Below are 25635 nucleotides of genomic sequence, written 5' to 3'. Positions count from 1 at the left end.
AGCTAGTCCTATCCCAACAGCTGGATGTTTAGCCAATCTGTAATGCACGACTTACAAGTGTTGATCAGGAGTTGAAAGTAGAAGCATTGAAAGAGTTCTAGTAGACCATTCAGTAGCAACTATACGTTTGGTCACTAACTGCCACTATCCATTAGAGCTATAAAAGAACGTGTAATGTACAGAGACACCAGAGTTTTCAACTCAGATTATAACAGTAATTCTATTTTGCTGGTTGTTTATATTGCTATCTGCTCGTCTGTCTGTCTGTCTGTCTGTCTGTTTGTCTGTCTGTTTGTTAATTTGTTTGTCTGTCTGTTTGTCTGTTTGTTTATCTGTTGTCTGTCTATTGAATACGTATTTGTTTGTCTGTCTGTCTGTCCATTTGTTTATCTGTTTGTTTATCAAGCATGAATCCAACTGCTTGTGTGTTTGTGTGCTCCTCTGTGTTGACGTATGGCTCTTGTTGTCTCTGGCCGTTTTTCAAACATTGGCAAATGTTATCAGTGTGGAGTGCACCTTTCACTAGAATATGTGTAATCCATTAGAATTCTTTTGATCTGTCTTGTGTAGTCATCACTTGTCGTGCTCTTGCAATGCCCCACTTGTTTATGTAATTAATTAATTAATTATTAATTAAAGCTACTTTATTTCATTTTTATGTCTATTGCTTTATTAATTAATTACCAATTAATTTATTTTCATTGCAACAGAAAATGTAATTCGAGCTGCTGTCTTTCTTCCGCCACGTCATCATGTCTTACTGAAAATGCTCATCGATGAGGCACAGACATTTGTAGCGATAGCAACAGACGATTGGCACATTCTGCCGTGGATCAATGAATTCCTCTCACAATTAGAACAACACGACTGACACACAAGTAGTTATTCTTGAATATTAATGTATGCATGTTGTGCATGCAGCCTACGATGATTTATGAAAGATTTAGTTTTGACAATTTCAGTTGCTCCAGTTTGTTCAATTTTCATTGTTGTGATCTTCATTTTTGCTTTTCTTGAGATATTGGCATTGTGTGAATTACTGGATTTCTTAATTTAGTTTTGGTTCATTGTGACGTACAAAGCCTGAGAGTACACGTACTGTTTGGCTAGATTTCTTGCTGTGCATTTTGGGCTTGTGCTGCTCTTGAACTGTTCACAAATGTCACATCCAGTTTGTGGCATTTTGAACGAAGTCACACTAAATCACTTTTTGGTCTATTACTATTGACTATCAATATGCTAAACTGCAATGTATTATATTAGTTATATTTGTTATGTTACTGATTATTGTAATTGTGCATTATAATGATTACTTGTGGTGCTGTTGCTGTGTTTGTAAACTGAATTGGCATGAAGGTGTGCACTACTTGGGTGGAGGTAAGCACAAGGTGGTACAAGAAAGAAACAGAAACGCAGACAGAAAGATCAAATGGACAGGCAGACAGACCAAGCAGACAGACAGACAGACCAAACAGACAGACAGACCAAGCAGACAGATGGACAGAGCGGACGGCAGCTACATGGAAACAAGAAGCAACAATATGTAATTAATTAATTATTTATTAATTAAAGCTACTTTATTCCATTTTTATGTCTATTGCTGTATTTATTAATTACCAATTAATTTATTTTCATTGCAACAGAAAATGTAATCCGAGCTGCTGTCTTTCTTCTGCCACATCATCATGTTTTACTGAAAATGCTCATGGATGAGGCACAGACATTTGTAGCGATAGCAACAGACGATTGGCACATTCTGCCGTGGATCAATGAATTCCTCTCACAATTAGAACAACACGACTGACACACAAGTAGTTACTCTTGAATATTAATGTATGCATGTTGTGCATGCAGCCTACAATGATTTATGAAAAATTTGGTTTTGACAATTTCAGTTGTTCCAGTTTGTTCAATCTTCAGTGTCGTGATTTTCATTTTTTGCTTTTCTTGAGATATTGGCATTGCGTGAATTACTGGATTTCTTAATTTAGTTTTGGTTCATTGTGACTTACAAAGCCTGAGAGTACACGTACTGTTTGGCTAGATTGCTTTGCTTTGCATTTTGGGCTTGTGCTGCTCTTGAACTGTCCACTAATGTTACATCCAGTTTGTGGCATTTTGAACGAAGTCACAGTAAATTGCTTTTTAGTCTATTACCATTGACTATCAATATGCTAAACTGCAATGTATAAACATAACAAATATAACAAATATTATTAGTTATATTTGTTATGTTACTTGATTATTGTAATTGTGCATTATAATGATTACTTGTGGTGCTGTTGCTGTGTTCCTAAACTGAATTGCCGTGAACGTGTGCACTACTTGGGTGGAGGTAAGCACAAGATGGTACAAGAAAGAAACAGAAACGCAGACAGAAAGATCAAATGGACAGACAGACTAAGCAGACAGACGGACCAACAGACAGCAAGACCAAGCAGACAAACAGACGGACCAAACAGACAGACAGACCGAGCAGACAGATGGACAGAGCAGACAGCAGCTACATGGAAACAAGACGCAACAATTAATTTATTTTTTGCTGGCATACTAACATGCCACAGTAACCTATATTGAGTTGAATCGTGTACATAGCATGTGGTTGTTTTTCTGTGTGCCTTTAGTTTGACCTGTTGTATTGAAATAGCAATTAGGCTGTTGCAATAGCATCTTCTCTGTCTGTTTGTCACACTCTACCATATCTTCAGAGGTCAACCACTCGTAGAACTGCAATGGCAACATATTTCTTGGTAATAGACAAGAGAGATCTGCCGTTGCTTATTGCATTCAGCCGATTTTTTACTTGATCTTTGTGCTTTAGGCATGCTTTGTTGGTTGACGCTCAAATGCAAGAATGTTCTGGAGTTGTTGCTGCTGCTATTGCTGCTGCTGCTGGTGTGTGTGTGTGTGTGTGTGTGTGTGTGTGTGTGTGTGTGTGTGTGTGTGTGTACTACGGGTGTGGGTGTGGTGTGGGTGTGTTTGTGCATACGTGCGGGGGGGGGGGGTGAGGCAGTCATGAATGTAGTTTATCTATTTGCCACCATATTTTGGGGTCATGGTTATATATGATTTGATGTTACATTTAATGCAATTGCAATGCTTATATGTTATAGAGTGGAACAGAGCAGAACAAGAGATTACAAGAAGAGAGACCGGTCGTTTGTTCAGAAGAAACAAAAATGACTGAAAGGTGAGGGATGGAGCTCATGCTGTACACAGACGTGGGTTTTGTCATCTTGTGTGTGTGTGTGTGTGTGTGTGTGTGTGTGTGTGTGTGTGTGTGTGTGTGTGTGTGTGTGTGTGTGTGTGTGTGTGTGTGTTTATATCTGAATGAGGATTAAACATTTAGATTCTACGTTTTACAATCCATTTATGTTGTACACATATTTTGCCTATTGTATACATACAGCTCGAATATATTTGGGAAACAATGTCCCAAAAATTCCAGTTCAGACAGAAACAGTCAGGCCATACCAGATTACATTGACAAATCATGGACCGGTCTTTAGAGATAAGGGTGAAAACACTGTGACACATTTCAAACATATAGATGTGCTAAAATGTACAGATGATTATGGGCAATCTTGACAATTGGTAAAAGTATGTAGTTCAATTGTTTACTACTGAAATGAAAGCTACATTTATGTTTGCAATGAAGTCTATTGAATTTATTAGAAACTACAGTAGTGCAGAAATGCATGGCTACGGTGTTAGCTAGAACTAATTTGGAACGCACGTACAGCTTTGTTTCAGTCGAACTACACACACACACACACACACACACACACACACACACACACACACACACACACACACACACACACACACACACACACACACACAGGAAAGTGAGATGCTAATACCAGTAATGGTAAAGAACATGCAACAGCTACACATACTGGATAGAATTTATCGTTTGTCACTACATATCAGTCACTTTTGTGATGGAGGAACTTCTTCAATCATAATGCGAGATACTGAATTCCATCCTGTATAGCCATTATTTATCGAGTATCTCTTACAGTTTCCAATTTTGAATCCAATTGTGACTTGACCTGCTGGAATGTTCTCACAGTATCCCTCAATCTGTCTGTGACGGTGAGGATTATCATTAGTTGGAGCACCATACACAACTCCCTCAATAGTCATAGGTCCACTGCACTCGTTACCGTTGAATGTAAAATACCATCGAGAACAGCAATAACCACTGGTGCAGTACACATTGAGATTTCCTGCATATGCAACATGTAGAGCTGAATTGCTGTCATGTTTCCTAAAATTACAGTTCTGTTGAAAGAAAGCAGAAACAAGTCACACGTTGATAATTGTAATCACAAATTGAGTTGGAATAACCTGAATCAGACCGCTGTCCTTCCCATCACTTCTATCCCACACACACTGTTTCCAGTTGAGTGTCATAGCTTCTCCTTTCTCTCCTTTCCTTCCTGTTTCTCCTTTTATCCCTCGTGGACCTTGTGAACCTTGTGGACCTATCTTCCCAGCATTACCTTTACCACCAACATCTCCAACTAATCCTCTCTCTCCCTTTATTCCTTCCTCTCCTTCCCTTCCTTCTTCTCCTTTTATTCCTTGTGCACCACCATCTCCAACTAATCCTTTCTCTCCATTCATCCCCTTTTCTCCTTTCATTCCATCTCGTCCAGGTGATCCATTAACTCCAGGTGATCCAGGTACTCCAGGTACACCAGCAGACACACATGTCTACTCAGTAAACAAAATCAGAATAATATATTTTAATTACTACTTGATGAATCATCATAACCTGCTGATTTCTCTCATCTGACACACTTTGACCACCAGAAGTAGCAATGACTTGAATGAGCACAAGAACTGTCACAAAAAATGAAAACATGATGATGACCGATATCCTCGATACTGATGAAGTGAGCTGGTGAGCTTGCTCTTATATACTCCTCCTCACACATCCTCACATCCGGGGCGGGTACTGAAACATACAGCTAGAACGTTTTTCATGAAGTATGATGTTTGAAACTCATTTAATTACCTAACGTGATATCAAACTGGTAGTGCATGCTCCAAGTCGATCTTCCTCTTTTTGACTTTGATTCTTGTGAGGTCCACCCTGTTATCATGCATTCCCATGTTGTCACCAACATTGGAGATATGCTCATGTTGTGGAGACATGCTAGAATGTGCAAAATTTGCTAACACATTACAAGTGATATTCAACCAAATCTCACAATTCTATATAGTCCATAAATGTTGAATGTTGATAGAACAATTAGAATCCGACGAAAGTTTACAAATCACGAAATGACGTCAGCGACTATATTGCTGCCTCGTGTACATATATAAATCGCGAAGTTTACTATACAGGTTTTGCTATGGCTGCTCATACAGTTATTTTAGGGTAGCTCATACACAGAATCACCTTGACAAACAATTAACCAGCCCATTTCAACCATTATATGTCTGCGTAATCTCTATCAGTCTGATTATCTTCCTTGCCTGAGCAGCACAACACTGAAATGTGCCTATCAAAGGTATTGCATGAAATGTAATGCGTTAATCTATACTCTTATTTGTAGTGCAAGAAATGAAAGAGACAGTTGAGGCAGTGTTTACCTATGCTAAGGCTAAGCCCACCTTCCATGTTTCTCCACAAGAGGCATGAGATTGCTCGGGCACACATTTGTGGAAGTTTTGAATGTATATAATATTATATTCTTTTTGTTTTGTGCAGTCTGCCTGTTTGTGTTTTGTCTGTGTGATGTTGTCATTTTCAATCTTGCTAACGGCTAGAATTTGATTTTGAATCAACATGGCTCACTTGTCGAATATAAAATGTTACGGATTTAGACCATGATGCAAAGCAAGGTGCAAACAACAACAATGGTGAAAGATAATCAGCTGCAAACATCATTCAAAGTAACACCTACTTTCCTTCCTCTCAGTTGCCAATCACTTGGGAGTATGCGCGCATGTGCGCGCGCACGCACACACACACACACACACACACACACACACACATACACACACACACACACACACACACACACACACACACACACACGATGTCGAATGGCACACTTTTGCAGAAACATCAGATCGTTCAAAACTAAGTATACTTTAGGTCAAGGTAGGGTATAGCTATACCTCTCATTACACAGAGGTGGAATTCAAAAGTCATTCAACAATTAAGCGATCAGGAAGGTACAATGAAGTATGCCTGTTCCACAATGGCATTCATAATTTTTTGAGCTGAGGACTGCATGTGGCACATGTTTTAGAATTTCAGATTGTAATAACACTGGAGACTTCAATAAAGAAAGCACATCACCCAGGAGGTCATTGATTACCAGATACAGTTTTAAACAGGTAGATTTACGGAGCCAGCCTTCCTTGTTCTCAATGTCTGTTCTTGTAAAGTGCAACCTGTTTACTTGAGTTACCACACACCACTGTGGATATCCTAGTATGTGCAAACTTTAACAACTCATTGCCGGTGGCATTTCACGAAGGGGCTATGCAAACAAACATCATTCGATGATCATTACATCTTGCAGTATCACGTTGTATTGTCTTTGTATGGCATTGCCTGCTACCCACCTCCCCCGTCTCAAATATACATTTAGTTTAATGGACAGTAATCTAGCTGCTGCCCTAAAAGGTTGTGTAGGTATTGGTGTAATTTTTTGCTCATTGCATTCATTTGTTTTTCGAGAAAAGGAATGTAATGAGAAACTTTGAGATAGTGTGGAGTTCATTTCGTAAATCATCTTCGTAACATTCACACCAGAGAGTACCTTTCTGAGAGTTCTTGAGCATTAAATTATACTCTTGTATTGTGCTTTAGCTCTTCTTCTCTTTGAGCTGTCTGTTTGCCTTATCTACTTGCCTGCTTATCCGTCTGTGTGCTTGCATGCCACTCTGTCATTTTTTGTTTTTTGCATGACTTTGCTAGTGGCCGGAATTGGATCTAGACAGTATAGTATGGCCTACCTGTGGACTAAAGGAGTGTTGTAAAACCTCCTGCAAAATCAGATCGTGTGGTAACCAAGTAGGAAACAAGAACAAGATTTAAAAAGATTTATTGTACAGTGTGTAAGCTAGGACTTGCATGTAGTTTTATGTTGCTTGTGTTTATGTATGATCGTTGATGTCATATCTTGACGTACATGTTTTTATTGTTTGGTTGTGATGTTTGCTTTTCACTACTGTATATGTTACTTCTAGAAGATCCATAATGGTGAAATTTTGCATTTTGATGTTACATCTCAACAAAAGGTATTAGTCACTATCTTTCAATTGTCACACAAACTATACTTGTGATGGTCAAGAGATTTAATTACTTGGTGGTCTACGAAGTCTACAAGCATTGGCCATGAGTTCAAAGCAAAGGCATATATCAGACACTGCTAAAACGCCATTCAATTGCAAGTACAGTTGTTGCTATACTAACTGCTGGTATGTGTTTAGAGCAATAGAACACAGAAGGCAAAAACCATGTGTATATAACACCAGAGGTCAGAATTACAGTATTTCTATGCTGTTGAATGTCATTGCTGTCCTGGTGTCTGTCTGCCCGTCTATCCCAGCTAATTTCTTTTGCAGCATAGTTTGGCCTGCTGCCCTCTTCCCATCACATCATCATTTCTTACTGAAAATGCTTATCATCGAGGCATCAACTTTGTACATAGTGATAACAAAAGGTGAGTGACACAGTCTCTCATGAATCAATAAATTCTTCTTGCAATATTAGACAAAAGCAACTAACACAAAGTATTCATTCCTACTTCTTATTTATGTATGCTGAGAATCCAACGTTTAGAGTCGATTTGATTTATTAAATTTTGCTTTTGCTTTCAGTTTCCGGACTTTATGCGACTTCTTTACTGTTGATTTCTTTTTCTTGGGACTTTGATGGCTGTCTGAATGATCAGATTTCCTAAAAAATGTTTTTGCTTTATTATGAGATAAAGTTTAGGGGATGATGAGTGTACCGTTTGGCTGGTCTTTGTAGGTTACTCAGCCTCCTCGGACAGTCCTTCCTCTTGTGGTCAAGCTGTCCACAAATGTGACATCCAGATAGTGGTGTTACACTTCAAAGGAAGTCAAAGTGAGTTACGTCTCTGTTTATAACTTTTTACTGCTAACATGACAAGCAGTAATTAATTAATTAATTAATTAATTAATAATCAAGTCATGGTGCCCTCAACGTAACTAATTAATCGACTGAAGTAGCTTTTGGTGTCTGCTCCTGCAGTGTGACATTGTAAGTAAGGATATCTCCATTATATGACACTGATCAATTCAAATGTTCTTCACTCTGTCTACTATATTAATTAATTAACTATTAATTAAGTATATTTGAGCTTGCTATGTATACAATAAATGTACAAGTAATGAAGAAACTGATCTAGTTGAGCGCACATAATATTACGTATAACTATCAATAATAATTATTTAATTAAGTATGATTACATTAATTCATTACTACGCATTATGGTTTCTTACTGTGTACACTCGTGTACTGGTGGCTGGCAGTGGCTACACGTGTCACAGTGAACGCGTCCTGAACAACAAGCATGTGTTTTATTGGACACATTCCTTGCTGGTACACCAGGTAACTACCTACCTGGTTTGACACACGTCTTACATTGGCTGCAGTGGACATACGTTCTGCCGTCCTTGAGATGAAACACAGTACATATTAATATTTATAATTTGCCAATTTGCAGTCGCACTGCCAATATATACAAACGATTCTGTTACATTAGTAGTACAGTACACTGTTATGTAAAACTGTATGCACACTAGCCGTCCCTCTCTTTTATATTTTTGACTGTACAATGTGACCTAATTCATCAAACCCACAATTACTGACCAAGTCGTACATTGTTCAACACATGCCACTGTCTGCACAAATTCACACACTTTGAATGGTCCCATACCAACTTTACACTCAAACTAACTGTTGACTTTGATACTAAAACACTGACAGTGTGTTACCTCCATAGTATAATACTATCCAGATGTTGCTCCTACCTCACTGAAGGGGCGTAGTGTGGCATGGGCTAGACCGGGCTAGAGCCCCATCATTTGTAGGCGTGGTCATAAAAATTGTGGCCTGTAAATAATTAATACGCGTGAGGACCAAAGCGGTATATATAGTATATATACATCACCCTTTTTCCAGCCACTGATTCTACAGTATCAGTCAATTAGAATCCAATAAAATTGGAAGTGTCCATAAAAGTGGGCGTGTCATGTAGCATCCGTGAAGTTTAGCCCCCCCCCCCCCATTTCTCACTACGCCCCTGCTCACTGATTCAGTTATACACAACTCAGCAGCATGACAAGTAGGAGCAACATGGGCATTAGAGGAATGTATATACAGATACATAATTACCTTCGAAGTGCAGGAGTTGCACTCGACACAGTGCTTGTTCTCCTTGGCCACGTATCGTCTGCATATCCTACACAATCTACAGAATCACAAAACCATCATCACTCACTCAGGAGGGAGTATAATGATATTACACAGTGTGGCACACAGGCAGGATATGAAGACCACCAACCACCGTACACCAGAACAAGACAATTGGCTTAAAACCACTATATAGGACGAATGCTCTGTGTACCAACATTGGTATTATAAAACAAAGCGAAGTAATAGGTTTTGCATTGCACTATTGCACATTTGTTAACCACATCATGTACCGTCATGGCAGCATATTTTATCTAGAGTGTCATTATACTATTGTACTGTATATATATAGTACACATTAACTTATGACACAATACTTCGTATTGTGTATTGTATATATAATATTAATTATTTTACGTTTTATAGTTTATATAACATACGTTACACTACATCACTATAATCGGTTTCTGTGCTGTGTTGTTGCTCAATAAACAGTGTGATCGAGCCGCAGCCTTACCAATAAAAAGTGGGAACACTAAACTAGTTCAATTCAAATATATTTGATTTAGCTATTTCAAGCAATTCACCTGTATCCTTCTGATGCAGGAAGTTTGACTTTCTCCGAAGAAACGTTGGTAAACAGTCGCACCGGTGAGCCTCGTTTCTTAGAGCATTTGTACAATACGTGATTATCGTAATTCACCTAAATACGAGTAGCAAATCATCGAGACTACACACAAACGTTGATGTGTTACAAGAGTTGCAGCATCTGATCTTTAGTACTGGTTATTGTGTACGACAGCATTGGCACAATTTGTGATCATTATTATGTTAGTGTATACATCTAGCTATTAAATGGTAGTCCAGCTCCCTCAACATGATCAAAACAAACTGAATGATCAAGCACAAATTTTACTGATTTGCTGTGCGATTTACCTCATGACGTCATACATTAGTCTATTTTGTTTTGTTAATGTTGATATTTACTGAGCATCATTTCATGTCAAACTCAATCACTTCAGCACCCGGAGTTTTACAGTATGAGTGCACAAGTTTTGTAGATAGACTTACAGATGGCTAGCCAACACATTCGTTTCAATGTTAGGCATGGTGTGATACGAATGTGGAGCCTATCAACGTGCCTGTTTAAGAGATGTCTAGCTGTCTACAATTTTTTTATGATTTTGGTTCATTTGTTCCTATCCGTTCGTATCTGTTTCTATTCTTTGTTTGGCAGTCTATCTCTCCATCTGCCTGCCTGCATGTTTGCCAGCTCAATAAAACGACTGCATCATATACAAATGTGCACCTTGTAGTCAAGCATCTTGAACATTGGCAGAGCATCAGTCACGTGACCTTCAAGAAAATATGGAAAAATCCAGAAAGTGGGATACTCTCTTTCTACTGTCTCAGCATTGCAGCTTGCTGTCAGTGACCACAACGACTTCAAAGTGCAGGCAAGAACTTCGGCGATGCCTCCAAAAGGAGGATCAAGAATGAAAGCAAGGTTAGAAGATCCACTTGTGAGAAACTCCTTGAAATGAGTTTTCCCCTCGTCGCCATTGAAAAAGTGGGAATTAAACATGTTGAATCTCTGGTATGTATCTGGAGAGAAGAACTGAGCCTAGACAGATAACAAGTAGTTGTGTTTGATTATTCAGATCTAGTGATGCTTGCTTGATTGCATGCACACTTACATAACGATGATCAATGTCAAGCAGAAAGCTCTTTAAATTTTTACATTCCATTATATGTTCATGTATTCTGTAACGTGAAAACAATCAATGAATTCGATGCGTTTGTTTCAAATTGCCAACTGTCTGTCTGTCTCAGTCTGTCTGTCTATCTGTCTATGTGTCTGCCTTTCTATCTGTCTGTCTGTCTATGTGTCTGTCTGTCTGTCTATGTGTCTGTCTGTCTGTCTATGTGTCTGTCTTTCTATAGGTCTGTCTGTCTATGTGTCTGTCTGTCTACCTGTCTGTCTTCTATCTGTCTGCCTGTCAGCCTGTTTGTATGTCTATGTACGGATGTATGTTTGTATGTATAGATGCATGTATGTCTTCCTTTCTAAGCCATTCCTATGGCCTTATGTTCACCCTCACTCAGTAAGTTACCTGGGTGTTCCAATACATACAACTTTCGAAATACGCAGCTTCCTAAAAACCTCCACTAGAAATTGAGTAGTCTCGTTTGTGAAAAGATATTGCTACGACACAAGAAAACAGCACATCTGAGATATCATCGCAACTCCGATGTCACATTTCTCTCCTTACAGCGTGTGTCTTTTCATCCTCCAAAGGTCGCAAAAGTCTTGTGGGCGTGGTCAACTGTTGCTGTGTAACATTGGTCTTCACATGGTGTGCAGAGTGTTTGCTCCATTCGCCGGGAAGCAGGACTTCACTACACGAAATGCAAAACCTTCTTTGCTTATCAGACGACAGCTCCTTAAACGTCTCCAATTTCGCCAAGTATTTTTCGTCTGACGTGTTGAGCTGCTGCTGCTGCTGCTGCAACTGCATTGCATTGATCTGCTGTCTGACTCTCTGTTTCTCTTCACTCGCTTTCTCATCAGCCCACTGAAAGAACGCACAGTGTTTGCGATCACGGCATGCCGAACATGCATAAAACTGTCGCGGATTTTTGTCGGCATAATATCGAGTGAAGAGCAGAGTCGGACCTGTACAGAACGCGTCACGTGACCAAATCCGATGCAACACACTCTGCAATGCTCGAACCATGGATACACTCAGGGCGGTCTGCATCGCCGGGTATATCAACACAAACGTCTACGCCGCAGGAGAGTCCGCCTCGGCTCATTATTTCAGACCGTGCAGCTACGCAACGAGAACACGACGATACCACGTGAGCAACTCGACTCCTAATTAGATTACAATCGCCCGCCGACCAATCACAACGCAGCGTTCGATTCAAACGCGGGCATTCAGGACGAGTATGTCGAGTGTACGAAAGAGGAGAAATACGCCGCCGGGGAGTCTGTCTGGCTGTCTCAGTAACGACGCCAACGTCAGCAAACGGTGGAAATCAAGAGCCAGCGCAGACAAATCGGTGAGTTTGGGTTCCGCCTCTAGCGAATCCCTCTTCACAATCGCTTGCGTCAGTGTGTGCCGGACAGGCGTTACAGTGCGCTATTTGTTGTTAGGCTGCCGAGATGGAAGTCGAGTCGTTGATTGAGCATGAGAGCAAGATACGCGATGGCGCGCTGAAACTCATACAGGCGGCGACGAGCAAGAGACAGAGCATGGAGGCGGCAAAGAGTCTGATGACTTCGAATGCTAGGTTGTTGGCGCTTATGAGCCGGCTGCAGAAGACGAGGAGGGATTCGATGAGTGAAGAGGCGCCCGCGCGGTGAGAATGAGTTTGGATGTTCGATTGATGATGAAACGGGCGTTTGAATGAGCGGGATGCGTGCAGTGATGGATGTGCATGTTCGGTTGATGACTGAACGTTGAATGAGCGGGATGCGGGCAATGAGGGGCGTGCATGTTCGGTTTGATGACTGAGCGTTGAATGAGCGGCGTGCGTGCTATGAACGACTTGCGTGTTCGGTTGATGACTGAACGTTGAATGAGCGGCATGCTTGTAAATGAGAGAAACAATCAATGAAAGTAGCGATAAGTGAAATGATGAATGAAACGCAACACTACCGCCGTCGTCTGGCTCGACAACGGTTAGTAACGTCGGTTTGTTTGAATTTAGTGACAAATCTGCACGACCCGTTCCTTGCAAAGCGAAGGTGACCATTTCAGGTAACAGCCGTTGTGAACGGTTCGATCTAAAGTAAGGTTGTGAGTGAATTCTTGCTCTAGACATTCGGATTCCTCTGGAAGTGAAGGACGTCAAGGAGCAGATGAAAGGCAGCCACAAAAATGGTCGGTGCCGCCTCGATTCATCTTCTGTTGCTTGTTGCTACACTCTGCAGTATTGTCATTGGTTGATTGGATCCAATCAATGCTAATTTAGGCAGCAACCAAGCTGACTAATAGTAACTACCATCTTATCCCTGCCACTAATTCAGTATTGTGTTGTAAACAATTTCTAAACCCTCATCTGTCGATGTCTAAAATGCATGATGAAAGATCCATTAATATAATGACAATTTTTCCTGTACTATTACTTTGCAAGTTTGTAAGGGTAGCAGAATAAATATAAAAGCCTGAACCACTTCTCTCGTTGGCTACTGCTAAGAACCAACAATCACATTAGAATCAAAATGTTCTATAGCAATAGGTAACACAGCTGCACCAACAGGTGTTCAGTTGCTATTTGTATTGTTTTGACAACTTTTGTACATGCTATAGTAACAGTGCTGAGTCATAAATCTGAAGTCACTAGAGTAGAGTGTTTACTTTGGTAGTTGCTAAGTTAAAAATGCCTAATTTATGTGGACGGTGAACTAAATTTAGTAGACATCTGGTTTTTCCAAATTATATTTTTGCAAAATGGGGTTACAGTGTAAATGTTAATTAAATCAGAGTCTGTCAAAAAATGTGCATGGGTGGCTTCTATGACAGTAATGTTGGACTATAATATGTAACTAGAGTGACACCAGTAACCACCATGTATCTTGAGACTGCATGTGCCACTGGATTGTACTGGTAGATATCTAAATGATATGAAGCATACTGATAGATCATTGTGGAATGATTCATGTTGACTGTTTTGTTGAGTTACACAAAAGCTCTGTGTGGGTGTTGATCATGCAAAATTTGAAACTTTAGTGTTAACTCTACTTCATGTGCATATTGACATACAAGTCACTGATTGTTGCTGTGTCAATCATTTCAAATACATGCTTATGTGACAATTTTGGTCGATTGTGGATAGTCGTTCTGATAGTTTGTTATGTGGTTTAGATCCACCCGCCTACTGCAGTGTGTTTTGTTTGTTCAAGTTGGATGGTCAGATCCACGAGACCGAGGGAATTATAGATGTCACCAGGAACACGACAGACATCGTTTTTCCAGACTCCGTTACTTTGTAAGTAAAATGTCTATTTCTTTGGCATGTGAGTTGTGGAACTCATGCCTGTCGTCAACTCTTGTGATTTACAAATTGTGTGTGTGTGTGTGTGTGTGTGTGTGTGTGTGTGTGTGTGTACGTGTGCATGTGTGATGTAACTTGCTGCTCTTAGTCACGATGTTGAGGAAGATTTCAAGCTTCATATTGAGCTTTACTGCGCTATGAATCAGGACTACGAGCATCATATCGCACACAGAATGCTTCGCAAGACTGTCAGTGCGTTCAACAAGAAAGACAAGGATGACACGACTTCATCATCATATGGGTCAGTAACTGTTTATTGCATATCAATAATGTAGGTAGATAAATAGATACTATAAATCCAAAAGTGTTGGACAGACAGACAGACGACAGACAGACAGACAGAGTCACTGGCAGTTGATTTTTTCTTACTCCAATGTGTATCGATCCTGGTGTCTGCTATTACAGTACAGTATACAGTAGTGCTGTGAAAACAAAACACATTAGACGATATTCAAACACTAACACGTCAATGCTATTGTACTTGCATATTCAGCAAGCATAATGTTAGAAAGTCACTAAGAAATTCATCATTCTGGCATAATTAAATCATTTCAAGCAGAATCAGTAGCGAATGTCAGACCGTAGTCGGTCACATGATTTATGCAGACAGGCATGTATGTAGTAACTACATAGCCTCATCCCCAGACTCACGTGAGCCTGGCAGTGTCCCGGTTCCTGTATGACACTTTCAGCCTCCCGTGACGTGACTAAATACTGCTTATGTCACAAACTCAATTAGCTTACCGTACTGATGCGATTAATACCCCACCCCCATGGTTGGCTAGCATCAAAGGTAAACTAGAGGATGGGACTTTACTCAAAACCTGACATCTGGAGGTGTTAATTGGCAGAAGTAATTAACTTAATCAATTGACAAGTAATTAATCACCTGTCATGTGTCTCACGCAACCGGATAATTTGTCAGCGAAATCCGAGAAGGCCGTCTTGATAATGCTCCTTGATAATGCTCCGGAAGGGCTTGAGACTCATTCGTTTTGTGCCGTAGTCCTACGTTAAAGCGTTGCTTCCACCTGACAAGCCATCCATTGCTTGCTTTAAATCCTACAATGTTTAGTCCTGCTGCAACTCTCTTTTGCTTCACCTATCAGTGCGACATCTGCCAGACCAGAGTTTCGCCTCTCTTGCAAAAGTCATACACCCGGTCATCAAGCTGGACACTTAATGGTTCACGTTCGTCGTGCATCTTGCTTTCTTTCCTTTTGGAGTTGCTTCGTGTCGCTTTAGCTCCTCGTACTTTGCATTCCAGTCCACACACATTTCCTGTCAATGCTAAATTGGTTGGCGGTTTTTGACACCACTAAGCCATTGCCTGGATGCCATTCAACAACGCTGATCTTGTATTCAACAGTGAAGCCACGATATCTCTTGGGCATAGCTGCCTAGAACACGTTGCCAAATTTGTAGGCAATTAAAGAAGCTATTGTATATAGAAAGCACCAATTAGCACCAATTAAACAACAAAAAGGTGTGAAAATCTTAGGACCTGAACCAAAGGTGGGGATGGGACTTTACTCGAGGCCTGGGGTATTAATCGCGTCAGTACGGTATATCTATCAAATGTGTGACTCAGCAGATTGTGTATCATGCCAAGCCTCCAAACAGCACATGATGATCCTCCACAGTGATTCACCAAATTCACGCTCTCCAAATTCTCAAGACGACTTCAGCATGTGGAAATGTGAATGTATTCTTATGTATAAACTGGCGAACCTGCCAAGTCTAGTTATAGCAATCCGTACTTTGCGTGTAGTTCACTCGTTGTTTCGTCGCACGGCTCTTTTTAGTGCGCAGACTCTATTGTAAAGGCCAGTAGGGCGTGCAATGGCAACGAGAGACATGGACGTGGAATTGTAGTCTGCTCTTCGTGTTTTCAATTATGGTGACTTTCGGGAGGGTAAAGTCTCCAGGGCCATCCTAAGGGGAAAGACATCTTTGTCCCCATAAACAACGAGTGAACTACACGCGAAGTCTGGATCGCTGTAACTTGGCAGGCTTGCCAGTCTATACGAGTAGGACACTAGATAACATAAGAATACACTCACCTTTCCACATGCTGAAGTCGTCTTGAGAATTTGGAGAGCGTGAACTTGGTGAATCACTTACCATGGAGAATCACCATGGGCTGTTTGGAGGCTTGGTGTGATACACAATCTGCTGAGTCACACATAGATAGATATAAGCTAATTGAGTTTGTGATGTAAGTAGTATTTATTTAGTCACGTGGGGTGCCAAGGCTATGATGTGGGGTGACACTTAGTGAAGTAAGTACCACATTGTAAGACTTCACTTTCACTTTAGTGGCATTGGAATCAATCAATGCTGACTTAGCAAGCATTTCCAATCATTTTATAACTGTACATGCCAGCAAGCAGTGCAGCATAGCATATAGCCTCGGTATTCCAGACTGCTTTCTGCACATGATGGAAGGGGAGAGTGGGAGGAGAGAAGAAAGCAGTCTGGAGACATCTCTATTGTAAGTGACTTCGGAAAAGGTGTAACTGCTCAAGTTCAAAAACATCTGCTCCAATCAAAACCATCACTCAAAATGGCAAATCAACACTGTAGACAATCGCTGACGTCAATGAGTACTTTGAAATTACCTCTAAGCGATTCTCAGACGACTGTAACAGTGGGGTGCAGCTAACACAAATGTGATGCGCGACTTGTTTTGCTCCTGATGACATTCAGTGATTGTAAATCATCAAATGCTTGTTAGACGTTACCTGACAATATAGCCATTGCAGCAGCTGTTGTGACTACTTTGCCTACTTTTTCTTTAACTGCTTGCTAAGCGATTTTAGTACGGGGTCGCAACGTCTTTGCCTTCTCCCATCAGATTTACTAAAGTCACTCGTTTTCTAAGTTCTCCCGTTCGTTTGTAGTCGGCTGGTGGCAAACAGCTTCTGGCAATATCCCACAAACCACCTGGTGCTTGTTACTGTTCCTAATGAACGCGGGTATTATCGATTAAGATGAACACTGCCTATTTCCGAAGACACTACAATAGAGCTGTCCCCAGACTAAAGACTGCTTTCTTCTCTCCTTTCACTCTCTCCTCCCATCACGTGCAGAAAGCAGTCTGGAATACCGAGGCTACATAGCATACTGTATCCAAGCATAAAATGCAGGTTCTACAGACAGACAGACAAATAGACAGACAGACCAATTTGGTTTTTATAGCGTCATGCACCAGTTGCAGTTGTGACATTTTGTTGATTGTGAGCGGCTGTTTCTCATAGGCACAGCCATCCTAAGTACACTATTGTTGGCCACTCTCACTTGTGCTTGAGGGATGCAAGCAACTCTCCTCAAACTCACACGATCAAAGCTGGTCCTGTCGGTGCTAGTCCGAGTGCATCGTGTAACAGCTCGTACATTCCAATAACCAATCAGCTTTCGCTCTGGGGACAGTTCTGTTGCCTGTTGAGAATTCAGCCGGACTCCGCCACAGGAACAAGAATTACGGGATTTACGAATGTTCAGGTATTGAGACGTTTGTGTGTCGATTTCTGTCTGTACAACATGAAAGTTGGACAAGTAAAGATTGTATGTCTGTCTAACTGTTTATTGGTCTTGTTTGTCTGCCTGTTGGTTTTGTTAATTTATTTGTCTGTATGTTTATTTGTTTTGTTATTTATTTATTATTTGTTTGTTTGTTTACTTTTATGTTTATTTGTTTGTTTGTCATCTGTATGTCTGTTTGTCTGTCTGTTTGTTTGTCTCTCTGTCTGTCTGTCTTATTACACTACTGAGCACATAAAGCAAAATTTTACAAGAACACTATAGGTAACAACGTCTAAGCTAAATGTCCATCTAAAAGGAATGAAATTACAACACGCAAAAGATAAAAGGACATAGATGTCACCATCTAGATTTAGTTGGCTTGACTGCGACAGTACTCCAGGAAGTGGTAAGGAAAGGTGGGTTGATGGGTTGACGAGAATATTGAACAGCATACGATAGAAATGACAACATCATGACGAACAATCCAGAGATAGCGTGTAGAAGCTCCATGAGCAGGTTTGGCTGTGACAGCAACTCTAGAAAGCAGCGACGGAGGGCGAGTGGACGGGAACTTCAGCAACAAACAAAAAAACAGCGCGATGACTGACAAACCGGAGCGAGCACGTAGAAGCTCAATGAGCAGGATTAGTCACGACAACAACTCCAGAGAGCAGTGACAAAGGGTGAGAAGACTGAGACGATAGATGAGTGAATGAGAACATTGGACATCAAACAATAGAAGCAATGACACGATGAATGACAATCCATAGCCGGTGCAGACGTGTAGCCAAGAGAAACAATAAACAAACAAATGCATAGAACCTAACAGCAACAGGTGGGATCCCCGAACGGGCAACAATGTCACTGGGACGGTAGCTGCACACGTCAACTTGAACCGTCTCTCCTCCTTCTGTTTTGTTAGAGTCTTCACTACACTTATCAAAAAATGCAACTCATCCAACATCCGGGATCTGTCTGTCTTTCTGTCAGACTATCTGTCTTTCTTTTCTGTCAATTTACTGTTTGTTATCACTGACACTTAAAACCTAATTGTTGTTATTAGAGAATGGTTGGGGAGCTGCCCGCTTGGACTCGTTACTGGTGTGTTATGAGACAGAACTACGTCAGATGTTGGGTGTCTCCAGAAGACATTGGAAAGAAAACAGCCATCTACTCCATCGCAATATCAGAGGTAAAATGATCTGCAAGCGTTTGCTGAAGCTTTAGTTTATTTTTTAATTAATTAATTGAACATTAAAGCTTTAGTCACAGGAGACTTTGTAGAAGTATGTGATTGACATGGATTGTTGGGACACACCAGACAGACAGTCAATCTGCCTTAACAACTTCATGCATGCACACAGGCAACATGCGAATGATTTTCAGGTACCGTAATGGTTGATCTCTTTGTGTCAGGACATGGAGGTCATTAATGCCCCTCGACTCACCATGCGTCGACCCAACACGTTGCTATTGAAAGGAACGCGGTCTGGCGAAGAGCACTTTATTTCGTTCGAATCGAAAGAAGAGAAATCGCTGTGGCATAAGGCGATAGTCCAGTGTCTCGTAGACCAGAAGACGTGGAAGCAATGGAGCAACAAGGTGACTCCCCAGTCAGCCCTTGAGCCATGGCAACACAGTCAAAATCGAGGGCAGTATTCGCCGGGACAACTTGGTCGTGTCTTGATCTCTCCTGCACCCACAGTACACACCAACATCATAGAGAGAACGTCAACGGCGAGTCCTCTCGTTCCACCTCGGGAGAAGAAAGGGAGACGAATTGCGTACGAAGAGAAGCAAGCAGGGCAGCACGCAAACAATGACATCAATCTCTTGATTGACAACAAAGGAAGTAGCAACAAAGTTATTGACAGTGAACAGAGAGCTGAGAAAGAGAACACCAACCACACAAATCACTGCTACGTTGAAATGGCTCCACTTACTTTACCGATTGATCAGAAGAAACGTCGTGCTCCTGCACCTCCGACTACTAGTCCGAAACCTAAGTTGTCATCCCTTATTAACAATGCTCCTGTGGGTAACGGGTCCACACCTGCAACAGCTCAGTCGCCTGCGACTCCTCAGTCGGCGAAGAAACATCGAGCTCCAGACAAGCCAGCAGATCAACTTCCCTACAAGGGCAAGACACAAGAGACGCCAACACATCTCTACACAGCGATGTGACAACAGGCAAGCGAAATATTGGAAACAGTCAGAAATTATTGAAATGAAGAGAAACTGTTGTCTAGAAACGTTGAGTTAATGATAGAGATTTCCTAGGTACTTAATTCTTTTCGCTAAGACAGTCTGCAGACTGCAGCCATAGAAATGTAGTTCCATAGTTTATGGTAGGTGATTCATACATTGATGTCAGAGACACTATCCCAAGTCGTCTCTCAGATGAAGTATTCCAGCCATTGGACCTTCACAGGCTAAGACCTAAAACACAGATTACTCAAGAGTACTGTACAGTCGGTATGCCAAGGTGTGACACAAAAATTTACGTTTGTCTATCTTTAGAAAAGGCTCTGTGTGTGTGTGTGCATGTGTGCGTGTGTGTGACACACGCAAAACTGCTAGCTTGATCAGCATAAACTCTGTACACAGCTCAACAGTGTAATCAGTTGTTGGCTGCATGGCTTTAATCAGGTCCCCCTTTTGGGTTATAGCCACGTATGCCATTGAGAAACCATGGGGTGAGAGTCAGTCATTTAAAGGTTAGTTGACTGTCGTGATGGTAATCGATTCAACTCTTACCAGAGCAAATGGCTTGGGCTAAATCAATACATTTTAATATTAATTAAGACTTGTTCAAGCAAGCAGTGACGTCTAAAATGCTTGGTAGTAATATTTGCTATTAATCATTATTACTAATTAATTAATTAATTTGTTATGATTTTATATTGCTCCTGACCAGATGTTAGACTAACAATTATCACTAGTGATTGTGTAGACAGTTTCTAAAAGTCTAAATGCGATTAGTCTCAGTGTAACATGCTCTTGTTGCAACAAACGTAAATTTCATACATGTACACACTGCATACCATAGATGTTGTACTTTTACTAATAGCTTTTAATGTTTGATAATAAAATTGCTATTAATTGATTTACTGTATGAAACATTTCATTAGCAGTTACACTGTAACAGGGTTCTAGCCAGAATTTTTGGATGGTGTAGCGGTATGGGCATGACACGCGAGTCTGGTACATGGGCGTGGCATGTACGAGTTGTCTGTGCAAATTTTTGAAATAAAAATTCACGCTTGTTTGGGGGAGTAGCCTCTACCAATCACACTGAGGCAGACTGATAGTAGGGTATGGATTACATTACTATTACTAGGCAACAAATCCAATTACAAGTCTCCACCTTCTCCCTCATAATTTATCACTCTGTTGATAAACACTTCGACAAGTAATGAACTTCTGGAGAGGGAGTACATGTGTGCATGTACCTACTACATGCGTAGCCAGTATGTTGAATGCGTAGCTGGCTGCTACGCCTTAGCATGCCTGGCTAGAACCCTGAGTTAGTCTTAAAATTTATTAATTACTCATAATGTATGCAGCACAAGCATTTGTGACTCAGACATAACAGTGAGGCAAAATCTTGTTAACATTCTTACTCTCAGTTGATCCATATGTTCCTTGAACTGCCCGATATTTGTTCTATTCTTGACATCCTTGAAGTAGTCAGATATGCCAACATTTAGAGATATGTGCTGCAGACGAGGGCAAGCACCTACAGACATACAAAAGCCACTTCAACATGAGAATCTCTAATGCAGCCATTAGTCTAAACCATCAGTTTTGTTTCCTCAGATTCTATCTATAGATCCAAACTAGACAGAAACTAGGAAATATCAAGCTGAATGAAAGTAAAACGGCAAACGTTTTAGGCCATTTTAATTTTAATTTTTAATTTTTGAAATTTTGTTTTATTTTTTATTTTGCTATGAGTAGCAATAAACATGGAAAATCTCATGGCTTGAAAAACACGCAATTTGAAGGAAATCTGATTTACAGTGTATTACCGAGTAGATATTTCAGAGCGTCTGGTTCTATACGAGTGTATGCAATGTCCAGCCTCTCGAGACCCTTGAGACCAGCTTTACACAACGTAGCCACAACCGACTCTGTCCAAGCGCACATCCGGTTTAATTCTATTTGCTGTAGTCTGGGGCAGCCAGAAACTAATCAACATTTAATAGATTGGCACACATTTATCAGTGAACGAAGAGAGTTGTGTGCTGTACAGAATTTCTGTAGTCCTGTGAGAGTGAGAGATGGTCCTCCTATGCCAATTTCTCTCAGTTGAGACCAACTCTGACTGATCACCGCAAGACATTTGTCAGTGAATTTTGCTTCTGTTTCACTAAACATTGCAGCAAATTGTTAATTGTGTCTGTGTTGCTACGAATTTATTTTGATCTAATTACTGCTAATTGCGTGTTACTGTCCATCTGTCTTTGCATTCTTTGTTTGTCTGTCTGTCTGTGTTATTCCATCGTTCTACATCACATGAACAGTTTGTCGGAACGTCTGTTTGTCTGTCTGTCTGTCTATTTGTGTGTCTGTTTGTATGTCATACCTCAGACATATTGGTGGCACTCTTAGAGCCTTTATATAAGGACACCCTTGTGCAAGACTCCACAAACTCTCTGCTGTAGCCGGAAAGAATTCACTTACATACTCCAGATCTGTGAGGTTTGGGCAATGAGAACTGATAACCCACAAAGACCTACACACATTGTCAAAGAAATCAGAACAAGTATGAAAGATGGCTGACTGACTGACTTACCTGTGAGTAAAGACAATGTTGCAGTCAGTGATGCTAATCTTTCTGATATGTTTTGAGCATGAAATTAGAAACTTTTGTAGTCCCTCTTCGTAGGACCCATTGATGCGTTGACGATAAGATCTGACATCCTCACCAGCTTGTGCTGGTTCTAGAAGGTAGCCTGGACATATAGAATGTACAGAACACACACACACACACACACACACACACACACACACACACACACACACTTGTTTGGATTGCAAACCTAAGTTGTGTAGATGTAGTGACTGAGTCTCTGAACAGAATGTCGATAATTGACATAAAACCTGCCAAAAAATCCAGCCTCATAACACAGTTACTCTGTATCATGTTTGTTGTCTGTCCATCTATCTATGTGTCTGTACGTGCTTGTAGATGTCAATCATTTTTATACATTCAATGTGTTGAGTATCAGATATGCTAGCATAGTGGTGTACTTTAACTCATAAAACGTACTTTTGAATGCACTGAATCCTCATCAAGACTAACATGTCTCCATAAACTTGGATGCCTGCTGACATCTCTCCACTGCCGACAGACTCCACTCACTCGAATAAGATCCTGAACATCAAGATACCAAAAAACAAGAAGCAACACCGACGATGTATCATCATCCCAGATCTTCACCGTCTGTTGCTTCCGTATAACAGATGGTAGCAATACTTCTCTCTCCTCGTAATCATCATGAATAACACTTGATGTTTCTGTGGTAAACTCGTCATCGGTTACTTGGTGAAGATGTTGATCAAAGTATGTGCTTTCCGTTGCATTAAATTGAATGACTCTGGGATCTTCAAATCTGTCTGATAAAAAGGGGTTGCTTCGTTGCTGTTGAGTTTGCTGGTCAGTGAGAAAACCATTTTGTTTGGCATTTTTTAGTTGTGCTTCCAGGTTGCCAATGTATTGATTCACGTTTTTTCGAGCTGCAAGTTGACGATGTGATTGTTGCAATAAGAAATCTCGCAACTGCTCAGCAGACCTACCCAAGCAATGTGTAAAGATTTGAATCTGTTGTTTCTACATAAAAATACATACAGCGTGCAAAGAAATAGACAGAAAACAAGCAACAGACAGACACACCAACACACACACACACACACACACACACACACACACACACACACACACACACACACACACACAAGCAGACAGACAAACAGCAACTATTAACACAATCAGAGCTCAGCACTTTTCTCTCTGCTCCAGTTGCATCTGAAACGACTCCGCTTGCTCGAAATAAAACTGGACCTGTGCCACCAACCCCTTTATTTGATCCTCCAATTGCTCCTTTTCTTCTCTCATCCTCTGTGCAGACCAATCAGCTCGAGACAGAGCACCACGTTTACTCTCCACGTCAGTCTTAGAGTGGAACATATTAGCATCAAAATGTAATATTTTTAAAAAATTTAGATTTTATATCAATTATTTCAAAAATATATGTAAAATTAAATTTGGTTTGAAACTCAAATCACATTCAATAAAATACATAAAATATATAACAATTAATATTTTATATTAATTGTTATATATTTCAATTTAATTTAAAAATATTAAATAAATTAATAAATATTAACTTAATAATTATTTAATTAATTATTAAATTATTCTACGTATCTTAAGCTCAGCAATCTGCTGCACCATTTTTTCACACTGCTCTTTATAAAATACATAAAATATATAACAATTAATATTTTATATTAATTACTAAATATATTCTAATTAATTTAAACAAAAGTATTAAATAATTTATTAAATATTAACTTAATAATTATTTAATTAATTTTTAAATTATTCTACGTGTACCTTAAGCTCAGCAATCTGCTGCACCATTTTTTCACACTGCTCTTTCACCACGGCGTCTATCTCTCTCTCCGTGAGAGCCCGTCGCAGCTGTCTCACCTCATTCTGCGCCTGACGCAAAGTCTCCGTCAACAACCAATTGCGTTTTCTCACCTTCGTCAACTCGTCGGTCAACCTGCCAACGGCTGTCACCTCGTCTTCAGCTCTCCTGTCGAGAAAAGCCGCATGTTTGCTCATTTCGCTCAGCAGTCGCTCCAGATCGTTGGCTTTCCGGTTGAGCCCCTCGCTTGGCCACGCCCATTCGATGTCAAGCTTTCCGTTTGAGCGATCGGTGGGTGATTGGTGTGGAGAGAGTGGGACGGTAGAGAGTAATGCAGCCGTAGGTGACGTTGGTTGAGATGAGGTCTGCTGATCGTGTTCTTCCTTCAAATGCGACGCGAGAGCGTCGATGTTTGCAAACCTGCGGTCGCTGTCGGTGCTGCAGCGAGGACACTTGTAGAGATGGCGGTTAGAACTTATAGTATCGCTCATTTTAAGTTGTTAGATCGACTCTCTAGCAAATTGTTTAATTTTGATAGTAGCTGCTAGCGCGCGTTAAAATTGTCAAAACATTTTAAACACGTATTGACATGTTCTGTATAGTCATTTAGTACTTTGTAAAATTTTAATAATAATAAAAATTGGTTAATTTATTATGTTAGGCTGTATATCAAAACGCTCGATTTTGATAGTAGTTGCTAGCGCGCGTTAAAAATTGTCAAAATATTTTCAAACACGTATTGACATGTTCTTGTAGTCATTTACTACTTTATAAAATTTTAATAAAATATAAAAATTGGTTAATTTACTATGTTATGCTGTATATCAAAACGCTCAATTTTGATAATAATTGCTAGCGCGCGTTAAAAATTGTCAGATTTCAAACACGTGTCCGACACAAATTACAGACACGTGGGTATTGACCTCGGAATTCAGTGCCTCGCGCAAGCCATTTTCCCGCGCTCTCGTTGCTGGT

At 40.4% G+C, this 25635-nt stretch overlaps 5 protein-coding genes and 1 long non-coding RNA gene across 9 annotated transcripts in view; 3 read left to right on the top strand and 3 right to left on the bottom strand.

Moving 5' to 3' along the window:
- The window catches only part of LOC134190063 (AP-5 complex subunit beta-1-like), a 29763-nt gene extending 27830 nt beyond the window's left edge, over positions 1-1933 (top strand). For 2 of the 3 annotated variants that reach the window (XM_062658496.1, XM_062658483.1), the window contains exon 31: positions 711-1044. In XM_062658496.1, the coding sequence (XP_062514480.1) occupies positions 711-871 (161 nt within the window). In that variant the 3' untranslated portion in view covers positions 872-1044. Of the gene's footprint in view, positions 1-710; positions 1045-1643 lie in introns of those variants that run through there. The other variant, XM_062658490.1, reaches the window with a different exon arrangement.
- Positions 1934-3491: 1558 nt separating this feature from the next.
- Positions 3492-4959, bottom strand: LOC134193320 (pulmonary surfactant-associated protein D-like). Its single transcript, XM_062662152.1, has 4 exons — positions 4784-4959; positions 4354-4722; positions 4098-4287; positions 3492-3526 (listed from the first exon to the last, which is right to left on the bottom strand). The coding sequence occupies exons 1-4, from the start codon at positions 4871-4873 to the stop codon at positions 3492-3494; spliced, it is 684 nt and encodes a 227-aa protein (XP_062518136.1). The 5' UTR covers positions 4874-4959.
- Positions 4960-7709: 2750 nt separating this feature from the next.
- Positions 7710-12265, bottom strand: LOC134182690 (rRNA N6-adenosine-methyltransferase ZCCHC4-like). Its single transcript, XM_062650126.1, has 11 exons — positions 12148-12265; positions 11686-12089; positions 11527-11618; positions 11110-11176; positions 10722-11036; positions 10000-10115; positions 9395-9470; positions 8621-8672; positions 8500-8557; positions 7986-8084; positions 7710-7930 (listed from the first exon to the last, which is right to left on the bottom strand). The coding sequence occupies exons 1-11, from the start codon at positions 12227-12229 to the stop codon at positions 7810-7812; spliced, it is 1482 nt and encodes a 493-aa protein (XP_062506110.1). The 5' UTR covers positions 12230-12265; the 3' UTR covers positions 7710-7809.
- LOC134182700 (uncharacterized) lies at positions 7873-10696 on the top strand. The gene is made up of 3 exons (XR_009970402.1): positions 7873-7939; positions 8006-8101; positions 10650-10696. It is a non-coding gene; the product is annotated as an uncharacterized LOC134182700 (long non-coding RNA).
- Positions 12266-12358: 93 nt separating the features above from the next.
- LOC134186589 (rhotekin-2-like) lies at positions 12359-20547 on the top strand. Its single transcript, XM_062654585.1, has 9 exons — positions 12359-12478; positions 12573-12778; positions 13130-13179; positions 13240-13302; positions 14287-14410; positions 14565-14717; positions 17737-17980; positions 19065-19193; positions 19418-20547. Exons 1-9 carry the CDS (start codon positions 12365-12367, stop codon positions 20183-20185), a joined length of 1851 nt encoding a protein of 616 aa, XP_062510569.1. The 5' UTR covers positions 12359-12364; the 3' UTR covers positions 20186-20547.
- LOC134186580 (uncharacterized) lies at positions 20332-25170 on the bottom strand. Of its 2 annotated transcripts, XM_062654571.1 has the most exons (10): positions 24624-25170; positions 24010-24179; positions 23277-23799; positions 23047-23107; positions 22800-22959; positions 22590-22739; positions 22255-22373; positions 22033-22191; positions 21625-21740; positions 20332-20440 (listed from the first exon to the last, which is right to left on the bottom strand). In XM_062654571.1, exons 1-10 carry the CDS (start codon positions 25149-25151, stop codon positions 20381-20383), a joined length of 2046 nt encoding a protein of 681 aa, XP_062510555.1. In that variant the 5' UTR covers positions 25152-25170; the 3' UTR covers positions 20332-20380. The 2 variants fall into 2 exon arrangements, 1 of the variants encoding a protein (XP_062510555.1); XR_009970971.1 differs by lacking the exons at positions 22033-22191; positions 22255-22373.
- Between the last annotated feature and the right edge of the window lie 465 nt (positions 25171-25635).

The sequence above is a fragment of the Corticium candelabrum genome, chromosome 1 (genome assembly GCF_963422355.1).
Source record: "Corticium candelabrum chromosome 1, ooCorCand1.1, whole genome shotgun sequence".
Lineage (NCBI taxonomy): Eukaryota > Metazoa > Porifera > Homoscleromorpha > Homosclerophorida > Plakinidae > Corticium > Corticium candelabrum.
Note: the sequence above shows the minus strand (reverse complement) of the source record. Positions and strands in the feature narration are given on the sequence as shown.

Coding starts and splice junctions, on each gene's coding strand:
- LOC134193320 (XM_062662152.1), bottom strand. CDS start 4,873: ATGTTTTCATTTTTTGTGACAGTTCTTGTGCTCATTCAAGTCATTGCT. Junction 4,723..4,783: donor CAGATGAGAGAAATCAGCAG/GTTATGATGATT, acceptor TTTACTGAGTAG/ACATGTGTGTCTGCTGGTGT. Junction 3,527..4,097: donor AACTAATGATAATCCTCACC/GTCACAGACAGA, acceptor AATGTGTCACAG/TGTTTTCACCCTTATCTCTA.
- LOC134182690 (XM_062650126.1), bottom strand. CDS start 12,229: ATGAGCCGAGGCGGACTCTCCTGCGGCGTAGACGTTTGTGTTGATATA. Junction 11,037..11,109: donor TTGACATTGATCATCGTTAT/GTAAGTGTGCAT, acceptor TTATCTGTCTAG/GCTCAGTTCTTCTCTCCAGA. Junction 7,931..7,985: donor CTACAAAGACCAGCCAAACG/GTACACTCATCA, acceptor AACATTTTTTAG/GAAATCTGATCATTCAGACA.
- LOC134186589 (XM_062654585.1), top strand. CDS start 12,365: ATGTCGAGTGTACGAAAGAGGAGAAATACGCCGCCGGGGAGTCTGTCT. Junction 14,411..14,564: donor TTTCCAGACTCCGTTACTTT/GTAAGTAAAATG, acceptor TGCTGCTCTTAG/TCACGATGTTGAGGAAGATT. Junction 17,981..19,064: donor CGGGATTTACGAATGTTCAG/GTATTGAGACGT, acceptor TGTTGTTATTAG/AGAATGGTTGGGGAGCTGCC.
- LOC134186580 (XM_062654571.1), bottom strand. CDS start 25,151: ATGAGCGATACTATAAGTTCTAACCGCCATCTCTACAAGTGTCCTCGC. Junction 23,108..23,276: donor AGGATTCAGTGCATTCAAAA/GTACGTTTTATG, acceptor ATTTTTTGGCAG/GTTTTATGTCAATTATCGAC. Junction 22,374..22,589: donor GTGCCACCAATATGTCTGAG/GTATGACATACA, acceptor TGCAATGTTTAG/TGAAACAGAAGCAAAATTCA.